The sequence below is a fragment of the Chiloscyllium plagiosum genome, chromosome 27 (genome assembly GCF_004010195.1).
Source record: "Chiloscyllium plagiosum isolate BGI_BamShark_2017 chromosome 27, ASM401019v2, whole genome shotgun sequence".
NCBI lineage: Eukaryota > Metazoa > Chordata > Chondrichthyes > Orectolobiformes > Hemiscylliidae > Chiloscyllium > Chiloscyllium plagiosum.
The window spans coordinates 19,293,555-19,315,351 of NC_057736.1; the positions used below are offsets into that span (position 1 = coordinate 19,293,555).

Below are 21,797 nucleotides of genomic sequence, written 5' to 3' on the forward strand. Positions count from 1 at the left end.
ACCCCACCCCACCCCAGGGGAGTGAGAGACCGGTACCGAGACCCCACCCCAGGGGAGTGAGAGACCGGTACCGAGACCCCACCCCAGGGGAGTGAGAGACCGGTACCGAGACCCCACCCCAGGGGAGTGAGACTCTGGTACAGAAACCCCACCCCACCCCACCCCAGGGGAGTGAGAGACCAGTACTGAGACACCCAACCCCACCCCAGGGGAGTGAGAGACCGGTACCGAGACCCCACCCCAGGGGAGTGAGAGACTGGTACAGAAACCCCACCCCACCCCAGGGGAGTGAGAGACCGGTACCGAGAGACTCCCCACCATATCAACTAATTTATAATACAAATCAGTGTAAACTTCCAGAGACCCATCTAATAAATAGCTAGCCAATAAAGTAACACCTCACCATCGCTAACCACCTGAGGGATTTGGAGATGCCGGTGTTGTACAAAGTTAAAAATCACACAACACCAGGTTATAGTCCAGCAGGTTTAATTGGAAGAACAACCACCTGATAAAGAAGCAGCGCTTGGAAAGCTAGTGTGCTTCCAATTAAATCTGTTGAACTATAACCTGGTGTTGTGAGATTTTTAACTTTGTACACCTGAGGGATAGATTTGATTCCCATTTGGAAGAAAATGGACTTATCAGTGATAAACATCATGGTTTTGTGCAGGGAGGGCCATGACTTACCAACTTAATAGAATTCTTTGAGGAAGTGACAAATTTGATTAATGAGGGATGGGTTGTAGATGTCATGTACATGGATTTTATTAAGGTGTTTGAGAAGGTTCCCCATGGTAGGGATGGAGTAAGTGAGGTCGCATGGGGTCCAGGGTTTACTAGCTAGATGGATAAAGAACCGGCTAGGCAACAGGAGACAAAGTAGTAGTGGAAGGGGGTTTCTCAAAATGGAGAACTGTGATCAGTGATGTTCCACAGGAATCTGTGCTGGGATATACATAATTGATCTGGAGGAAGGTATAGGTGGTCTGATTAGCAAGTTTGCAGATGACACTAAGATTGATGGAGTAGGACTCAGAATACAGCAGAATATAGATTGGAGAGTTGGGTGGAGAAATGGCACATGAAGTTCAATCCAGACAAATGTAAGGTAATGCATTTTGGAAGATCCAATTCAAGAGCAAATGATACAATAAATGGAAAAGTCCTGGGGAAAATTGACATACAGAGTGTTCAGGTCCATCGTGCCATGAAGGTGGCAATGCTGGTCAATAGCGTGGTCAAGGTGGTACGCTGCATGCTTTTCTTCATTGGTTGGGGTATTGAGTACAAGAGTTGGCACATATTAGTTGTATAGGTCTTTGGTTTGGCCACATTTGGAATACTGCATACAGTTCTGGTCACCACATTACCAAAAGGATGTAGATGCTTTGGAGGGGGTGCAGAGGATATTTACCACAATGTTGGTTGGTATGGAGGGCACGAGCTATGAATAGAGGTTGAGTACATTAGGATTATTTTCATTAGAAAGAGAGGTTGAGGGGAACCTGATTGAGGTGTACAAACTCATGAGGGATATAGAAGGGTGGATAGCAAGCAGCTTTTTCCTCAGTGGGGGACTCAATTACTAGAGGTCAGGGGAGTTCAAAGTGAGAGGGGCAGTATGTGTGGAAAGTTCTTTACACAGAGGGTGGTTGGTGCCTGGAACGCATTGCCAGCAGAGGTGGTCAAGGCAGGCACAATAGCATCATTTAAGATGTATCTAGACATACATAAATGGATAGGGAGCAGAGGGATACGAATCCTTAGAAAATAGGCAACAGGTTTAGAGGGGATCTGGATAGGCACAGGTTTGGAGGGCTGAAAGGCTGTTCCTGTTTTGTAACTTTGATTTTTATTTTTTGTTCATTGGAACCAGGAGGCAAGGAGCATTAAACTGACTTTTTTCCCCTACTATAGATTACTTGCTATCTCTTTTTGTGTATTTTAAAAGGGGATTAGAGTTTTAATTAGTTGTTGCATGTCGATTGCATCTCAGATTTTCCCAGACGCACTCCATGTCCAGTAATACATGCATTCAAACAGCAAAGGCAGTAACTGTGCAGGTTCACACCTGTCACGGTGCAGTTTTTCTCTTTCCAGCAGTGCCTGCTCATGTGCTGCCTTTGTCTATTCCTCTCCCTTTTTTTAAAAAAAGGGTTTTGACTTTTTCCTCCAAAGGTCCAAAACAATGCAACTGCATTTAAACAGTAATTGCTGCTCCTGGAATTAGAGAAATCACCTCCAACACCTAAAATGCCTCCAAACAAAAAAAAAAGCAGCCTGGTACAGCCAGAATTTTTTCCCCATCCTCCATCTTGGATGAGAAATGCTCTAAGCTTCCTTACATTGCCTATCCACTTTGGCTGGCATTGTGCTGTTACCTTTACTATGAACTCATACCAAGTCCCACTTCATATAGATGTGCAGCATAGAAACAGACCCTTTGATTCATCTCATCTATGTTAAGATATCCTAAACTGACTTAGGATCATTTGCCAGCATTTGGCTCATATCCTTACGTAACTGTACCAGCTTCCAAGTCTCTGGCAGCTTATTCCATAGACACAACCCTGCGAAAAAATTCAGATGATGGCATTTGTCAACAAGTAATCAAGCAATGCCTTGGCTTTGAAGTACTCAGCCTGGTTTTCAAATCCTTCTCCATCCACACCTGCTACAACTCATTGGGGTCATGCATTATAAAATCAAACCCCATCATATTAAATGAGAAAACTCTGAAGGTGTTCTCAGCCTAGGGTTAGGGATCTACCCTGCTATGAGATAAAGGTTCACAGTTGGTGCAGAAAAGCTTCAATACCCTTGTAACTGGCCCCTTGAGAATACAAGTTTAATTACACCATTTACAGTCTTGCTTTCTCCTGTATGCACCTCAAGCTCATAACTACCTCTCCTGTTTCAAGGCACTCAAAAATTGGCCATGACAAAACATCTTGGTCATCTGCCCCAATATCTCAAGCTTTCGTTGTTATTCAAATTATTCTCTAATGCTCCTGTTTGATGTTGGGACAAATTAGTGTTATCATTGATACTGATGTTGGCATAGGGTTGCATATTGCCCATAAACAAATTCACATATTCCAATGGTAATATGGACTTCATAAGAAACAACAGCATGCTCCCCCACTGATCCTAATGATCCAAAGTCAGCCTAAATTTTGTTGAGTTGGAACTGAACCCACAATCACCATTTACAATGGGATTGTTACCAGAGGCGAAAGCTTCAAAGCCTGTCCCACAGAAAGCATCATTCGTAGTTGAGGCCAAAAAGGAGTAAAGGCAGGTAAATAAAAGGTAGGTTTCATACAGATCAATGAACTCACTGAATGGTAGAACAGCTTCAAGCAGCTGAATCATCTGTTCAAAGCAGGGAAAAACAGTGTTAAAAAAAATTAATCCCAGTGAAACAGAACTGCATTACCTTTCACCATGAGGACATTCAAAGCCCATTACAGCCAAAATAGCCTATTTGAAAGGTGGTCACCAACAATTGAATGGAACAAATCCAGGTGGAAAATCAAAAGTAGACGAAAAACAATTACAATGGAGAACAACTGATCTGTTGCATTTTAACTTTATTTACATAAATCATATACAGTGAGAAAGTGAGGACTGCAGATGCTGGAGACCAGAGTTGAAGTGTGGTGCTGGAAAAGCACAGCAGACCAGGCAACATCCGAGGAGCAGGAGAATCGATGTTTTGGGCATAAGCCCTTCAGAAATTAGGATGGTGTGCCAAGCGGGCTGAGATAAAGGGGGGGGGAGCAAATTTGGTGAGGGGTCCTAGGCACAAGGTGAGGCGCCCTTCCTCCAAGCGTTGTGGGGCCAGGGTCTGGCGATGGAGGCAGCCAAGGACCTGCATGTCCTTGGTGGAGGGAGAGTAAAAGTGTTCAGCCATGGGGCTGTTGGGTTGGTTGGTGCGGGTGTCCCTGAAACGTTCCACAAGTAGGAGTGCGAGGTAGCACCAATCCAATCATCGATGTAGTGGAGAAAAAAAGGTTGGGGATGGAGCCAGTGTAGCTGCGGAAGATGGACTGTTCCACATATCGGAAGAGGCAGGCATAGCTGGGGTCCATGGCTACTCCTTTGGTTTGGAGGAACTGGGAGGATTGGAAGGAGAAGTTAAAAGTGAGGACCAGTTCAGTCAGTCGAAGGAGGGTGTCAGTGGAAGGGTACTGGTTGGATTGACGGGAGGGGAAGAAGCGGAGCGCTTGGAGGCCTTCGTGATGGCAGAGGGAAGTGTACAGGGACTGGACGTCCATCGTGAAGATAAGGCGTTGGGGGCCAGGAAAGTGAAAATCATGGAGGTGGAGGAGGGCGTGGGTGGTATCCCGAACGTAGGTGGGGAGTTCTTGGACTAATGGGGACAGGACAGTGTCAAGGTATGCAGAGGTAAGTTCGGTGGGGCAGGAGCAGGCTGAGACAATAGGTCAGCTGGGTTTGTGGATTTTGGGCAGGAGGTAGAAACGGGCGGTGCAGGGTTGTGGGACTATGAGGTTGGAGGCAGTGGATGGGAGATCCCCTGAGGTGATTAGGTTATGGATGGTCTGGGAGATTGTTTTGGTGGTGGGATCATGGTCACGGGGGCAGGAGGAGGAGGGGTCCGCAAATTCATGTCGAGCTTCAGCAGTGTAAAGATCGGTTTGCCAAACTACCACTGCACCTCCCTTGTCTGCCGGTTTGATGGAGAGGTTGGGGTTGGAGTGGAGGGCTGCACGTTGAGAGGGAGAGAAGTTGGAGTGGGTGAGGGGGTGGACAGGTTGAGGCGGTCATTGTCGTGGCGGCAGTTGGATATGAAGAGATCGAGGGCGGCAAGAGGCCAGCACGGGGTGTCCAGGTGGATGGGGGGTGTTGGGAGGCGGGAGAAGGGGTTGTCAGAGGGTGGACGAGAGTCCTAGTTGAAGTAGTAGGTACGAAGGGGCGGAAGAAATGCTCTATGTCTAGCCGCATGTCGAACTCATTGATCCGGGAGCGTAAGGAAATCCAATTCATTCAAACTCTTAATGGCACTCATGCGAAGTAGCACAACAGTTGAAGTACTACCTAAAATAAATTAGATATAACAGATTAGTAAATATACAAAATCCAAATATCTACCTAAACATCTTTCCAAAAAGTCCTAAAAGCACCTAGAGATTGAAATAGCTGTCACTTATTCAACCTGGTGCCAAAAGTTTAAAATCAAGAAATACACACTTCCATACAACAGGATATGAAATACTTCATGTGACAAAATCGAAGAACCTAAATATATTTTTAAAAACTCAAGACACAAGATAAATGTATGCTCCACTACTTAGGTTTCTGGCACAATCATTCAGTATCTCACTTATCCCTCAACCAGATAAGAGTTGCCAAGTTTGACAAGAGGCACAGTGCATGGCAATGTGAAAGCTTTGCATTTTGCTTTTCTCACCAAGGTTATTTCCTGGCTTGACTGCACAAAGCAAAAGATGGTTATATAAATATTTAGATCTTCGCTCATTGTGTTCTGCATGGTTAATCTCCAGTCACTGCTCAGACCGCAAAGCTCTAGGAATATACAGGATGCCACCCTCACCAGCTCTAAGCCAAGGACATGCTTTTTCTCCAATGTTGTGGAACAGGACTGTGCGTCACGGACTGAATGTCTACACTCCCATATGCCACACAGCCAGAGCCAGACAAGAGCAACCTTGCTGGATGCCCACATTGGGTTTTCAATTTCTGAAGACAGGAAAGAAAAAAAACTCACCTGCGCTATAACTGTTTAGTTGCAGCATTCCTGCTTTTCAGCCTCTTCCTCATTCAGGATGGAGAAAATACAGCCTCACTGCAGAATAAGCACAGCTGATTAATAATTAGAGTGAATATTAAACACAGATCATTGCAGGACATCGGCTTGCCATTACAACAATCCAGACCCAAAATCTAACATTCTTTTTCATTAACTGTACCCTGCATGGTTTATCTCCTCAGTCACTTCACACACACTGAGAAGGTCTAGGAATATACAGGATACTGTCCTCACCAGCCCAAAGGCTGGGGACATACATGCTCTCCAACGTTATGGAACGGGACTATACGTCATAGATCCAAAGGCCTACGCTCCCATGCGCCACACGGACAGAGCCAGACGAGAGCAACCTCGCTGGATGCCCACGTTGGCCATCTCAAAAACAAATCCACTATTGAATTTTATTTACAAAAAAAGTAATTGTTATCTGGAAAATCAATTTATAGATTTCTATCAACAAGGCTAACATTCACATTAAGTGCTCACCTCTAATTTCACATCCAACTCTTCCAATATGATCCCTACAACCTCATCAAAATCAGTCAGCCGTCTTCAAGTGTTGGCCCTGCAAAAGACAGTTGTGTTAAATTTGGAACTCTTCCACAATCATCCAACCCACACACAGCTGTCAAGAGGTCAAATTACCTCCGAAATGAGAACAATGCTCCCTCAGTAATCAGTGAGCTTGCATTCAGAATGAAAATCAACAGTTCCCTAATTTGTAACTGAAGTGACTTGAGCACCATCAGCTTGAAAACTGAACTGTCAGGAATATTTTATTCAGATTTCATAAACTGGATCATATCCTTGGAATAGAAACAGTTAAACAGTAATTTATTACAGACATTTAAAGATTTTTCGAAAGAAATCAACATGGTAAAGAGAGATGTTCTTCCTGCTAGTGTACTCAATAATGTAGAGAAACAGCATTAAAATCAGTTGGGACTGAGAGACATCAGGAAAAGCATCTCCAAGATAGTCGAATTGTGGAACTCTCCCTCAAACAGTAGCAGATGCTACCTCAATTAAATAATTTCAAATCAGATTCAACTTTTCAACAGCCTACTTGTTTCTTTGCTGCCCCATAAAGCTCAAATTTAATAAATACCCAGACTCCCCAATTTACTGTTGTATTTCCATGACAAACATGAAGCAGCAGAGCATTAAATCACACCTGGCATTTCTCACGACAATGAATTGCTTCTTTCAAAGTTCACTGATACATGCAGCCTCATGACATCCTGATAAGATTAGTGTTAATACCGCCCCCTGTGCACTAGGTTTCATGCCAAAATCCTGTTGTCAAATGAAAACAAAAATGCAGACTGCCAAACTGCTCACATTGTGGGCATACTGTCCAATATCAGTTCTAAATTGGTGCTGCAAATAGATCTTGAAATGGAAATAAATCAACTTCAGTCAACTATTAACTGAATTTGTATATTAAAGAAATCAAGATTCCTAATCAGTCAGCATAACTGAAGTTCCTTATTTTCTGTCAAAATACCCACTGCATCTTCTCCAAGACCTTAAAACATTTCCCAAATTTTGGCAGTCAAATTGGACAGTGAGAAATGCATTCATTCCAAAGAATCTGTCTGATCCACACTTCCAGTTTTCAAAATTCCAAAAGAGCAGGGTTGTGCTTCTAATTTAAACTTGTGGCCTGCATGGTTAATCTCCACAGTCACTGCTCAGACTGCAAAGCTCTAGGAATATGCAGGATGCTGTCCACGCCAGCTGCAAGCCAGGGACATGCTTTCTCTCCAATGTCGTGGAACGGGACTGTGCGTCATGGACTGAATGTCTACACTCCCATGCGCCACACGGACAGAGCCAGACAAGAGCAACCTTGCTGGATGCCCACATTGGATTTTAAATTTCTGAAGTCAGGCAAGAAAAAACTCACCTCCACCATAATGGATTTAGGATCAGCATCCTGCTTTTCAGCCTCTTCCTCATTCAGGATGGAGAAAATACAGCCTCACTGTAGAATAAGCACAGTTGATTAATGATTACAGAATGAATCTTAATCACAGATCATTGCAGGACAATGTCTTGCCATAACAACAATCCAGACCCAAAATCTAACATTCTCTTTCATGATTAACTGTACCCTGTATGGTTTATCTCCTCAGTCACCCCACATACTGAGAAGGTCTAGGAATATACAGGATGCTGTCCTCACCAGCCCAAAAGCTGGGGACACACATGCTCTCCAACGTTATGGAATGGGACTATACGTCATAGACCAAAGGCCTACGCTCCCATGCGCCACACGGACAGAGCCAGACGAGAGCAACCTCACCGGATGCCCACGTTGAGTTCTTGACTCCTTCAAAAACATGGCACAAGATTTCTCTTCCCCCAAACAATATCCATTCCCCACCTATCCTTGCTTTCAACCTCTCCTTATTCTGGAAGGAAGACTGTCTTAGTGCTGTAGAAACATATTGAACCAATCACATCACAGGACTATTGTCCTGTCCTCAAACCAATCTAGTCTCAAATTTAGATTAGATTACAGTGTGGAAACAGGCCCTTCGGCCCAACAAGTCCACACCGACCCGCCGAAGCGAAACCCACCCATACCCCTACATTTACCCCTTACCTAACACTACGGGCAATTTAGTATGGCCAATTCACCTGACCGGCACATGTTTGGACTGTGGGAGGAAACCGGAGCACCCAGAGGAAACCCACGCAGACACGGGGAGAACGTGCAAACTCCACACAGTCAGTCGTCTTGAGGTGGGAATTGAACCCGGGTCTCTGGCTACCAGAATGTTCTATTTTATGATCAATTGTAGCCTGCATGGTTCATCATACACTGAATTATCATACTTTGAGAAGTCTAGGAGCAGACAGAATGCAACCTCACCAGCCCAAATGCTGGAGACACTTGCTTCCCAACATTATGGGATCGAGACTATGTCATTGACCAACAGGCCTATGCTTCCATATGCCAAACAAAGAGGAGGGCAACATTGTTGGATGCCGACATTGGAACATCTCCGTGAAATGTTATGGACCTTAAATAAAAGCTGAATTTTTTTTTTTTAAAGACATTTCAAATAAATCTCAAAAGTATGAAGAACCTCCAGATACCCAACATTTCCATGGGCATGCCTAAACCTAGGGAGGTTCATATATTTACCACAAATAATCTTACAGACAAGGCATGCAACTTAGCCTGAAAGCAAATATCAGCATGTCCATTAACTACCCATTAGGAATATCGACTGAACTGGTGGCAGATCTCATGTACAAATACATTACTGTATACAAAATTGCAAGGGATAAGAGACAGGAGAACGCTGCCTCCCTCAACCAAGTTCAAAAACCAAGAATCAGTTTCAAGCTGAACGACAGAAGGACTAGAGTTAAAAATCACAAAACACCAGGTTTACTTGCGGGCGGCATGGTGGCACAGTGGTTAGCACTGTTGTCTCACAGCGCCAGAGACCCGGGTTCAATTCCCGCCTCAGGTGACTGACTGTGTGGTGTTTGCACATTCTCCCAGTGTCTGCTTGGGTTTCCTCCCACAATCCAAGAAATGTGCAAGTTAGGCAAATTGACCATGCTAAATTGCCCGTAGTGTTAGGTGAAGGGGTAAATGTAGGGGAATGGATCTGGGTGGGTTACGCTTCGGTGGGTCGGTGTGGACTTGTTGGGCTGAAGGGCCTGTTTCCAAACTAAGTAATCTAATCTAATCACTAGTTTTCAGAGCACTGCAATCTGAAAGCTAGTGCTTCCAAATAAACCTGTTAAGACTATAACCTGGTGTTGAGATTTTTAAACTGTGCGCCACAGCCCAACAACAGCATCTCCAAATCAAGGATGAGGGGGGACTGGAAGAAAAACTTGCATGGACAAGACGGGTTGAATGGCCCACCTCCATAGTTCAATCTTCCAGTCAGGTCAATCCTTTCATCCCTCAATTTGCAAATAGAGAAGACCTGTAGATCAGACCATGCAGGATCAGCCTGGATTATGGACAAGTCCAAAAGAAACCATTAAGCTTCACTTTACTTATGGTGCTAGTATGGATCAAATGAATAATACCCCACCTAGTCAAGGTGGTTCACAAGACCAATCAACACTCAATGCTAATGAAAAACCACATTACCAGACGTTTCATTCTCAAGTCAGTGTCACTGATCAATTTTATAAACTAAAATTTCTGACCAGGTTAAGTTTCATTCCATTAATTTGAATAACAAAAGCTGGACTGGCATCCACGAACAGATTCCATGGCCAGCTTTCAAAGTGGAAGGGAACTGCTGCTGGCATCTTGAGCAACCAACATCTCCCGATATTAGTAGTCTATGCAATGCATATTGGATGATTTTCTACAGCAGGCCCGCTGCATCAGCTGTTATGTAGTATAAAGAACTGCAATAAGCCAGTTTATACAAAAGCAGGACAGTTTAACAGTTGAGAGAAGAGAAAAAAACTTGACATGATAAATACCGAAATTTACCTCATTGTATACTGGTCAACGTCATGACTAGATGCCAGGATCCAGCAAGTACTGGTTTCAAGACCCCAGTGCACTGTGTAAAAGTAACACAAACATACACCAGTTAATATACTTGAGCAAGCTGTGCGCACAGCAGCCCCAACTTACTTTTTCTGAACTGAAGCCTAACCGCACCACGTAAGTTACATTTAAATCAGTGCCAAATATGCTATAAACCTGACCATCTTGCACAAAACCGCCCGAATTCTAGACCCAAGCCCACAAATCTGGCTGGTGAACGTAAACGAGCAGCAAGCCTACAAATCGAAAAGGTTGGCGCTGAAAAAAAAAACAGGTCAGACAGCATCCGAGCAGGAAAATCGACGTTCCGGCCTTTTATCAGGAATCATACCCAGAACGTCGACTCTGATGCTGCCTGAAATGCTGCGCTTTACCAGCGCCACAATTTTCGACTCAGACTCTCCAGCATCCGCAGTCCTCAGTTTCTCCTACATCTGGTGCAAGCCATCCGTAAAATGCCCCGTTGGGTAAAATACTTGCTTTGGTTTTGCAGGAGGTGGTGTTGCGGCTGGGCTCCAGGTCCCATTCATTCCCAGCACGTGGTCTCTCCGCCCACGTGACTCCCGCTCATCCGCCCCCCCCCCCGGCCACCACCCGGCCTTCATATAACCGACACAAGCCGTTACTGAGGTCCCGATCGCCAGCGGAGGGGCGCGAAATTAAAGCCGGCCCCCACCCTTCCCTCCTCATGGATAAGCTAGGGCAGCATTCGACCGCTACTCAGCTACTTCCAGCCGCGCCCTGCCCGTGTCGTTCACCAACACCACTCACTACCCTCTACCTTCTCCATTGCGTCCTCTGGGCGAAAAGATCGAGCGCTGCCCGCCTCGCCTTTTTATAGGCGCGCCCGACCAACGGGTTTTCTAAGCGTCGGAGAGCGACCTGCTTCTAAACATCCGGCCTTGCCCGCTGCAGCGCCACCCTATGGCCTGGAGTACCATTGATCCCAGAACTATTACTGCTTTCTGATGCTGTAGTTGACAAAGTTCCAAGGCAGGAAGTTATTTCCAATTCCAAGGATTCACGTAAAATATTTTACATATTAAAATGCTGCAACACACATCACAGGAATGTTATCACATAACATTTGGTATTTGCCAAGTCAGGAAATTTTAGGGCGGCACGGTGGCACAGTGGTTAGCATTGTTGCCTCACAGCGCCAGAGACCCAGGTTCAATTCCCGCCTCAGGCGACTCTCTGTGTGGAGTTTGCACATTCTCCCCGAGTCTGTGTGGGTTTCCTCCGGGTGCTCCGGTTTCCTCCCACAGTCCGAAGATGTGCAGGTCAGGTGAATTGGCCATGTTAAATTGCCCGTAGTGTTAGGTAAGGGGTAAATGTAGGGGTATGGGTGGGTTACGCTTTGGCGGGTCGATGTGGACTTTTGGGCCGAAGGGCCTATTTCCACACTGTAATGTAATGTAATCTAATCTAAAAAAATGAACAAAAGGCTGGGTCAAAGAATTAGGTTATCAGAAATATTGTGTTGAAGCGAGGTAGAGTGAAGAAAAGATTATGTTAAAGAATTACAGAATCTAGGTTCTCAGTAATTGAAAATATAGCCATCACTGGAAGAGCATAGGACTATAGGAGGTATGACATATATACAGGCCATTCAGCCTTATCATCCAATGCTCATGTTTACTGTCCGCCAGAGCCTCCTCTAATCTTCCCTCATTTGACTTTATTAATATAACCATTTATCCCCTCACCAACATACACTGGTATAACCAGCCCTTGAATCATCCAGTATATTCACTTTCAGTCACAAGTGGATTTATAAAATGGCAGGGGAAGGCTTCAGGTGTGATTCCCAATGACTCCCCACTGCCACAGAATATTTTCTAAAGTGGGGTTATCAATGCTGTTGCTTGCCACTGAGCAGAGGCAAGCAGTGAATAAATTAAGGTCATTTCCTACTTCCATTGCCATTTTAACAAGTGAAGAACCCAGCAAGTTCAATCTCCCAGTAGGTTCCTGAGGTGATGGGGGGAGGGGGTGGTTTGAGGGATGTGAGTCTTTCTTTCTAGTTTGCACTTTGACTCACTAAGAGACATTCCTGATGAAGAGCTTATTGTTGAAACATCAACCCTCCTACTTCTCGGATGCTGCCTGACCAGCTGTGTTATTCCAGTGCCACATGTTTTAACTCCGATCTCCAGCATCTGCAGTCCTCACTTTTCTCACTAAGAGACCAGCCCTATGACAGTTGAGATTTCCGCAGCTGCCTCCAGAGAGTACATCCCTCCAATCACAGGCCCGGAACACTTTATACAATTCCCATCTTTTGTAGGGAGCATGAAAATGGAGCTGCCCGTTCATCTTTCCTAAAGCTTCAGCAGTAGCCAAGTGTCTCCGTGGTGCTACCAAACTGCTGTGATTGGGCTGTCGGTCTCAGTGACAGGCTGTCAAGCATATTAGGGTGGTGCCTTCTTAATTGGCTGCCACAGATAAGAAGCAGAAACAAAGCAGAGAATGAGGTAGGACTGATAAATTAAGCTGCATTTATTTCAATTCAAGAGGTCTAACAGAGAAGGTAGGCGAACACAGGGCCTGGTTGGGAATATGGGACTGGGAAATTATAGCAATTACACAGATGTGGCTCAGGATGGACAGTATTGGCAGCTTAATGTTCCAGGATACAAATGCTATAGGAAGGATAAAATGGGAGACAAGAGGAGGAGTGGCATTGTTGAGGAGAAGTGGTGTTGTTGGTAAGGGATAATAATACAGCTGTATTTAGAGAGGATACTTCTGGGAATACATCCAAGGAGGTTATTTGGGTGGAACTGAGAAATAAGAAAGGCTTGATTACCTTATTGGGATTGTACTATATACCCCCAGTAGTCACCAGGAAATTGAGAAACAAATTTGTAAGGAGATCTCAGTTATCTGTAAGAATAATAGGGTGATTATGGTCAGGGATTTTAATTTTCCAAACATAGATTGGGACTACCATACAGTTAAGGGATTAGATGGAGAGGAATTTGTTAAGTGTGTACAAGAAAATTTTCTGATTCAATATGTGGATGTACCTACCAGAGACAGTGCAAAACTTGACCTATTCTTGGGAAATTAGACAGGGCAGGTTGACTGAGGTGTCAGTGGGGGAGCACGTTGGGGCCAGTGACCATAATTCTATTAGTTTAAAAGTAGTGATGGAAAAGGATAGACCGGATTTAAAAGTTAAAGTTCTAAATTGGAGGAAGGTTAATTTTGACAGTATTAGGCAAGAACTTTCAAATGCTTATTGGGAGCAGATATTTGCAGGTAAAGGGATGGCTGGAAAATGGAAAGCTTTCAAAAATGAGATAAGGAGAGTTCAGGGACAGTATATTCCTGCGAGGGTGAAAGGAAAGGCTGGTAGGTGTAGGGAATGCTGGGTGACGAGAGATTTTGAGGTTTTGGTTAAGAAAAAAAAGGAAGCATATGTAAAGTCTAGACAGCAGAGATCGAGTGAATCTCTAGAAGAGTATAAAGGCTGTAGGAATGTACTTAAGAGGGAAATCAGGAGGGCATAAAGGGGACATGAGATAGCTTTGGCAAAAAGGGTTAAGGAGAATCCAAATGGATTTTATAAATACATTAGGGACAAAAGGATAACTAGGGAGAGAATAGGACCCCTTAAAGATCAGCAAGGCAGCCTGTGTGAAACCGCAGGAGATGGGAGAGATAGTAAATAAGTATTTTGCATCAGCGTTTACTGTGGAGAAGGCCATGGAAGATATGGAATGTGGGGAAATAGATGGTGAATCTTGACAAATGTCCATATTATAGAGGAGATGGTGCTGGATGTCTCAAAATGCATAAAGGTGAATAAATCCCCAGGACATCATCAGGTGAACCCGAGAACTCTGTGGGAAGCTAGAAAACTGATTGCTGGCCCCTTACTAAGATATTTATATCATCAATAGTCACAGCTGAGGTGCCAGAAATCTGGAGGTTTGCTAATGTGGTGCCACTATTCAGCAAAGGTGGTAAAGAAAAGCCAGGGAACTATAGACTGGTGAGCCTGACATCAGTGGTGGGCAAATTGTTGGAGGGAATGCTGAGGGACAGGATGGACATATATTTGGAAAGGCAAGAACTGATTAGGGATAGTCAACATAGCTTTGTGTGTGGGAAATCATCTCTCACAAACTTGAGTTTTTTGAAGAAGTAACAAAGAGGATTGATGAGGGCAGAGTGGTAGACATAATCTATATGGACTTCAGTCAGGTGTTCAATAAGGTTCCTCATAGTAGACTGGTTAGCAAGGTTAGAGCACATGGAATACAGCGAGAAGTAGCCATCTGGATTCAGAACTTATTTGAAGGTAGAAGACAGAGGGTTGTGGTGGAGGGTTGTTTTTCAGATTAGAGGCCTGTGAACAGTGGAGTGCCACAAGGATCGGTGCTGGGTCCACTGCTTTTCATAATTTATATAAATGACTTGGATATGAGCACGGGAGGTATTGTTAGTAAGTTTGCAGATGACACCAAAATTGGAGATGTCATGGACAGCAAAGAAGGTTACCTCAGAGTGGAAAGGGATCTTGATCAGTTGGGCCAATGGGCTGAGGAGTGGCAGATGGAATTTAATTTAGATAAAAATGTGACGTGCTGCATTTTGGAAAGGCAAATCGGGGCAGGACTTATACACCTAATGGTAAGGTCCTCAGGAGTGTTGCTGGACAAAGAGACCTGGGAGTGCAGGTTCACAGTTCCTTAAAAGTAGAGTCACAGGTAGACAGGATAGTGAAGATGACATTTGGTATGCTTTCCTTTATTGGTCAGTGTATTCAGTATAGAAGTTGGGAGATTATGTTGCAGTCACACAGGACATTGGTTAGGCCACTGTCGGAATATTGCATGCAATTCTGGTCTCCTTCCTATCAGAAGGATGTTGTGAACCTTGAAAGAGTTGAAAAGATTGACAAGGATGTTGCCGGGGTTGGAGGATTTGAGCTATAGGGAGAGGCTGAAAAGGCTGGGGCTGTTTTCCCTGGAGTGTCAGAAGTGAGGGATGACCTTAGAGTGGTATGGGTAGGGTAAATAGACAAGGTCTTTTCCCTGGGATGGGGAAATCCAGAACGTGATGGCGGAGGTTTAGGGCGAGAGGGGAAAGATCAAAAGGGACCTCAGGGGCAACTTTTTCACACAGAGGGTGGTGTGTGTATGGAATGAGTTGCCAGGAGAACTGGTGGAGGATGGTACAATTGCAACATTTAAAAGACATCTGGATGGATATATGAATAGGAACAGTAAAGAGGGATGGCAAATGGGACTAGATTAATTTAAGATATCTGGTCGGCGTGGATGAGTTGGGCTGAAGGGTCAGTTTCTATGACTGCCCCCATGGACCTGCTAGCCATCAAGGACGTTCTGAACTCGTTAAATTCTGGTCAAGGTCTTTACAATTGAACTAATAAACAATCTAATAATGAAAATGATATGAGGCAGGGGATCCAAGATGACGGCGATCTAGGAAGATCGCGTAGTAGATCTCCACCCACAGCGCAACCGGACTTCCCAACGAATTCTAGAAGGAATTTATAAGCATATTGTCAGGCCCGATGCTCAACATGTTCAATGACTTGTACGGTCATTATCGTCTCCCACCATTTCTAAGAAAGGCCAATATTTCGCTTATTCTTAAAAAAGGGAGGGTCCTGGAGGACTGTGCTTCATACAGGCCCATTTCACTCTTAAATGTGGACTTCAAAGTTCTCTCTAAGATTCTTATATTAAGGCTGGAGATTGTGTTGCCTTCTATTGTTAAAGAAGGCCTGACGGGCTTCATAAAGGACCACAGATCCTCCAATAATGTTAGGAGGCTGCTTAATGTAATTCAAGCATGTCAACAACAGTCAAAACAGGGAGTGGTGATTTCTCTGGTGCAGAGAAGGCATTTGACCGAGTTGAGTGGCCATACCTTTTTAATATGATAGAGCGATTTGACTTGGGCGAAGCCTTTATAAGATGGGTAAAGGTTCTCTGCAGTGACCGTCTCGCTGTGGTCATCACCAATGGGGTACGATCAAGCAATTGTAGTATCTTTAGAGGCGGTCAACAGAGCTGTCCCCTTTCACCCTTGCTTTTTACATTGGTGATTGAACCGTTGGCGGAGGCCATTCATAGGGCTGCCAATACATCGGCTCCAGAAGTGGGATCATAATTACATAAGATTTTGTTTTACGTGGATGGTGTCCTAATTTCTTTTGTCAAGTCCAGCAGTTTTAGAGCCTCACCTGATACAATGCATCAGTTTGTTTGGCACCTTTTCAGGGTACAAGATTAAGTTTGCAAAATCAGAGGCTATGCCTGCGGGTGGTCTTATAGAGGTGCTAGGTCTTGAGTGCAAATCTCATTTAAGTGGTCACAGGGAGGTATTATGTATTTGGACATATTCATTACTCCGGTTTTTGATCAGTTGTTTCAAGTTAATTTTGTTCAATTATTCAACAAAATCAAACAAGACCTTCAAAGTTGGAAGGTGCTTCCAGTATCATGGTTAGGTCAAATGCTCTTATTAAGATGAATATTCTCCCCCATTTGTTTTACCCTGTATGAATGCTTCCCCTGATTTTTGATAAGCAAACATTCAGGAGACTGAATGGCTGGTTCAACTCTTTTATTTGGCATGATAAGCAGCCCCTTATTAAATTAGCTAAACAGCAATTGCCTCACAGATTGGGGGAAGTGGATCTCCCAGACATTAAAAACTATCAATTAAGCTCACTTTTATCTTACGTGAGTGGTTGGGTTGTGGGGACCCTCTTTCCATACAGTTAGATATTGAAACCTCTCAGGCAGGATGCTGTTTCTGGACAAAATGAGGACAGTTAGGGAATATTGCCAGAACCCAATTGTTATTAATACTGTCAAAGCATGGAGGACAATTCGGCAGAGGGAAGGCAACACTGGCAAAAAATCTTCTCTTACACCTATAGTGGGCATGCCGGGTTTTCAACCAAGGATGATAGATTCAGGATTCAAACATTCGGCAGCTAGGGGTGTGTCTTGCATGGGTGATTTATCTGAGGGAGATACAATATTGTCCTTTGATCAGTTAGCGCGAAAATACAAGCTATCTAGCAGGGGCTTCTTTAAGTTTTTTTCAAGTTAGGGATTTTATTTTTTAAAAATAAATTTTGACTGTTCCCGAAAATCCGACATAGAGAGGAGGGTACTCAGTACTATGAGCACATTTTCTGTCAACACTTGGGGGGAGGCAACCCCTCAGATGAGTTCGATTGGCCTTTTAGGGTGTGGGAGAGAGAGCTAGGCGTTGAGGGAAGATACTTGGGAAAATGCAAAAAAGATATCAATTTGCAATAGGACCCATGCTTTACGGTTGAAGATTCTCCACAGGGTCCACTTGGCTGTGGATTGTTTGTCAAAACTTAAATCAGGACTATCTTCAACATGTCCCAAGTGCAAGGTTGGTGCAGCACTCTAAGCCATTGTCTCTGGTCCTGTAGCAGGCTTCAAACATACTAGAACGCTGTGGCAGGTGCAATGGAGGGGATTTTGGGTGTAAGGGTGGAGAAGGACTCAATTTCTTTTCTTCTTGGCCTGCCCAGTGTATTCCCTGTAGATGCGCATCAGAAAAAAATTGACAACATCCTCACTTTCTGCGCAAGAAAGAATATCTTATTAGGTTGGGTATCCAAAAATCTCCTGGACCTGTCGGGTTGGTGGAAGATTGTTATCAAGCATATCCGCTTGGATTTTCTCATGAGTATGGCAGAGCTGGGCTGAGGAGTGGCAGATGGAGTTCAACCCTGCCAAGTGTGAGGTTGTCCATTTTGGAAGGACAAATAAGAATGCGGAATACAGGGTTAACGGTAGGGTTCTTAGTAAGGTGGAGGAGTAGAGGGATCTTGGGGTCTATGTTCATAGATCTTTGAAAGTTGCCACTCAGGTGGATAGAGCTTGTAAGAAGGCCTATGGTGTATTAGCGTTCATTAGCAGAGGGATTGAATTCAAGAGTCGTGAAGTGATGTTACAGCTGTACAGGACTTTGGTTAGGCCACATTTGGAGTACTGTGTGCAGTTCTGGTCGCCTCACTTTAGGAAAGATGTGGAAGCTTCGGAGAGGGTGCAGAGAATATTTACCAGGATGTTGCCTGGACGCTGCCTGTGGGAGTGGCAGAGTCAGAATCATTGGCGAACTTTAAGTGGCAATTGGATAGGTACATGGATGGGTGCTTAAGCTAGGACAAATGTTCGGCACAACATCGTGGGCCGAAGGGCCTGTTCTGTGCTGTATTGTTCTATGTTCTAACACAAAACTGAGAATGTCCGTAAGACATGGCAGCCCTTTTTGGAATACCTGGACACAGATTAGTTTGCCGCACTAATAAGGGCTTTTAATTAGCCTTAATGATTGTGCTTTGAGTCCAATATTCAGAGAGGGGGAACTGCGAACGTATGAATATGTGAAAATGAATGCTCTTGATATTAGAGATTGTGTGTTTTGTTTGGCTGAGCTGTGTTATTATTATTATTAGTTTGTTGTTAATTGGGGTTTTTTATATATATTTTTCTACACATATTTATACATTTGTACATGAGGGCAGTTTGGATTTTTACTTTTTTTTGGTGTTCTTTCTTTGTATTGTTTTGAATCGTATTTGTTTTGTATTTGTTGTAATATTTTTAAAAATCTATTTTTCAATAAAAATATATTTTAAAAGGATATGGGGCAATAGAATAACACACCTGCCCAAATATTTGTGGTTATATTTCATTGCAAATGAAAATGTAATTAGTTATATTTGATTCTAATTCCGTCAGGCCAGTAACCCAAACCACACATAGGACAGTAGTTCCAGCAATCTTTAAATCACATTATGCAATTGGTAAACTGTCATATGAAGAATCATGGACATGAATTCATATCTCACTCATCTGAAGGACAGAATGTTGGGGCAAGAATTCCTAACCCTTCAGGAATGGCCTGAAGTCTCAGAAAACTTGAGGTTAATCCACAGGCTCCATTGTGGACATCCCAGGAGAAACATCATAGGGCCTCAAAAAAACAAAATCCAATTACTTTAGATATTTCTGTACAGTTATAATGATATTGCAGATAATCACTGAGGGTTAAAAGTATTCAATTAGATAATAGTCTGCTCACTTTCCTGTCTCAGGGAGAAATGGTGGACATTGAGGTTGGTCACATAGGCCAATCAACAGTGACAGTGGTGGTAGGGCTGTTGAAAGCAGGTGGTGAATATAATGACCTTTCAAAGAATACGACTGCCCATATTTGGGCATTCCTGAAGAAGGGCCTGTGCCCGAAACGTCGAATCTCCTGTTCCCTGGATGCTGCCTGACCTGCTGTGCTGTTCCAGCAATAAAGTTTCAACTTTGATCTCCAGCATCTGCAGACCTCACTTTCTGCCCATATTTGGGCACCAGCATACAGAACTGAGTTTGGCTGAGCAGTGAAAACATATTGCTAGCACTGAAAACCACCATCAGTATAAACAAACATTATTTTTATTCTTTGGTTTGGAGAACAAGTAAACAGCTTCAGCATCAGGGTGACTATATTAATGCTTCTTAGCATGTACACTACAGAAAAACAAGTCAAACTTAAAACGATACATTGCTCAATTCAGCTTAGAATCTTGATCACACTAAGTGCAAACAGCTGATAATAACACCTGTTGTCAGAAAGGAAAACAACATCCATTGCTGTACGTGTGCGATTTAACTATTCTACATGGACAAATGAGAGAGACTATGCCAATAGCGATGACACCAGACTCTAATCAGATTAATGATGTGGAGACACTTTCAAATACCACCATGGCAATTGATAGAACTCAAATTCAATTAAAAAGTATCTGGAATTAAAAGCAATTCTCAGTAATGGTAACCATGCAATTGTCATTGTTTGTGGTAAAAATGTATCTGGTTCATCAAGGTTCTTTGATTTGTCCTCCATCTACATCCAGACCCACAATAATGCTGTTGAATGCCTTGCTGAAGTCCATACAATCTTCTTTGTCATCTCTACAAAATGATCAGGTTAGTAAGACGTGATTTCACATCCACAAAGGTCCTGCCCAAAATGTCAGCACTCCTGCACCACTGATGCTGCTTGACCTACTGTGCTTTTTCCAGCTCCACATTTTATTGACTCTATACCTGACAACTGCCTCTATTGTTCTTGTCATCCAGCACTCCTTACAACTACCAGCCTTGCCCTTTGCACTAACAGGAACATATGGTCTCTGAACTTTCATTATCTAATTTTTGACACTTTCCAACCGTCTCTAACTATAAAAAGCCTCCCCCAATTGACTTTTGAAAGTTCTTGCCTAATACTGTCAAAATTGGCTTTACTCCAATTAGAACTCTGACTCTTAGATCAGGTCTATCCTTTTCCATAACTATTCTAATAGAATTGTGATCACTTGCCTCAAAGTGTTCCCCCATTGAGACTTCAGTCACCTGCCCTGAGTCAATTTTTGGTCCTTCTCTAGTTGGTAGATCCATATATTGAATCAGAAAATTTTCTTGAACACATTTAACAAATGCCTCTCCATCCAAGCCCTTACCACTATGACAGTCCCAAGTCTATCTTTGGAAAGTTAAAATCTCCTACCATTACAACCCTACTATACTTACAGGTATCGGAGATCTCCTTACATATTTGTTTCTCAATTTTCCACTAGTAGGGAGCCTATAGTGGGATTCCAATAAGGTTATCATTCCTTTTATTTCTCAGTTCCACCCATATAACTTCACTGGACGTTCTCCCAGGAATATCCTCCCTAAGTATAACCATGTTATCCTTAACCAAAAACACTACTCCCACTCCTCTATTGCACCTTCCCCCATCCTTCCTGTAGCATCTATACCCCTGAACATTAAGCTGTCACCGACTCCCACAGCTACCTGGATTACACCTCTTCCCACCCTATCTCTTGCAAAAATGCCATCCCGTATTCCCAATTCCTCCGCCTCCCAGGAGGACCAGTTTCACCATAGAACACACCAGATGGCCTCCTTCTTTAGAGACTGCAATTTCCCTTCCCACGTGGTTAAAGATGCCCTCCAACGCATCTCGTCCACATACCGCACCTCCGCCCTCAGACCCAACCCCTCCAATCGCAACAAGGACAGAACGCCCCTGGTGCTCACCTTCCACCCTACCAACCTTCCCATAAACCAAATCATCCGCCGACATTCCCGCCACCTCCAAACAGACCCCACCACCAGGGATATATCTCCCTCCCCACCCCTCTCCGCCTTCCGCAAAGACCGCTCCCTCCGTGACTACCTGGTCAGGTCCACGCCCCCCTACGACCCACCCCCCCATCCTGCCACCTTCCCCTGCCACCGCAGGAACTGTAAAACCAGCGCCCACACCTCCTCCCTCACCTCCATCCAAGGACCTAAAGGAGCCTTCCACATCCATCAAACTTTTACCTGCACATCCACTAATATCATTTATTGCATC

The 21,797-nt window shown here is 43.9% G+C and overlaps 1 protein-coding gene, 1 long non-coding RNA gene and 4 other non-coding genes across 6 annotated transcripts in view; all 6 read right to left on the reverse strand.

Moving 5' to 3' along the window:
• Positions 1-467, reverse strand: part of rcc1 (regulator of chromosome condensation 1) — a 30,493-nt gene extending 30,026 nt beyond the window's left edge. Inside the window, exon 1 of the mRNA XM_043717584.1 lies at positions 404-467. Coding sequence (XP_043573519.1) covers positions 404-406 — 3 coding nt within the window. The 5' untranslated portion in view covers positions 407-467. The remainder of the gene's footprint in view (positions 1-403) is intronic.
• Positions 468-4,794: 4,327 nt separating this feature from the next.
• LOC122563622 lies at positions 4,795-11,147 on the reverse strand. The gene is made up of 6 exons (XR_006315671.1): positions 11,122-11,147; positions 10,281-10,353; positions 7,707-7,784; positions 6,284-6,362; positions 5,756-5,833; positions 4,795-5,064 (listed from the first exon to the last, which is right to left on the reverse strand). It is a non-coding gene; the product is annotated as an uncharacterized LOC122563622 (long non-coding RNA).
• LOC122563789 lies at positions 5,504-5,716 on the reverse strand. The gene has a single exon (XR_006315728.1). It is a non-coding gene; the product is annotated as a small nucleolar RNA SNORA73 family (small nucleolar RNA).
• Positions 5,950-6,168, reverse strand: LOC122563786. The gene has a single exon (XR_006315725.1). It is a non-coding gene; the product is annotated as a small nucleolar RNA SNORA73 family (small nucleolar RNA).
• LOC122563788 lies at positions 7,455-7,669 on the reverse strand. Its single transcript, XR_006315727.1, has one exon. It is a non-coding gene; the product is annotated as a small nucleolar RNA SNORA73 family (small nucleolar RNA).
• On the reverse strand, positions 7,906-8,121 carry LOC122563787. The gene has a single exon (XR_006315726.1). It is a non-coding gene; the product is annotated as a small nucleolar RNA SNORA73 family (small nucleolar RNA).
• Positions 11,148-21,797: the final 10,650 nt, after the last annotated feature.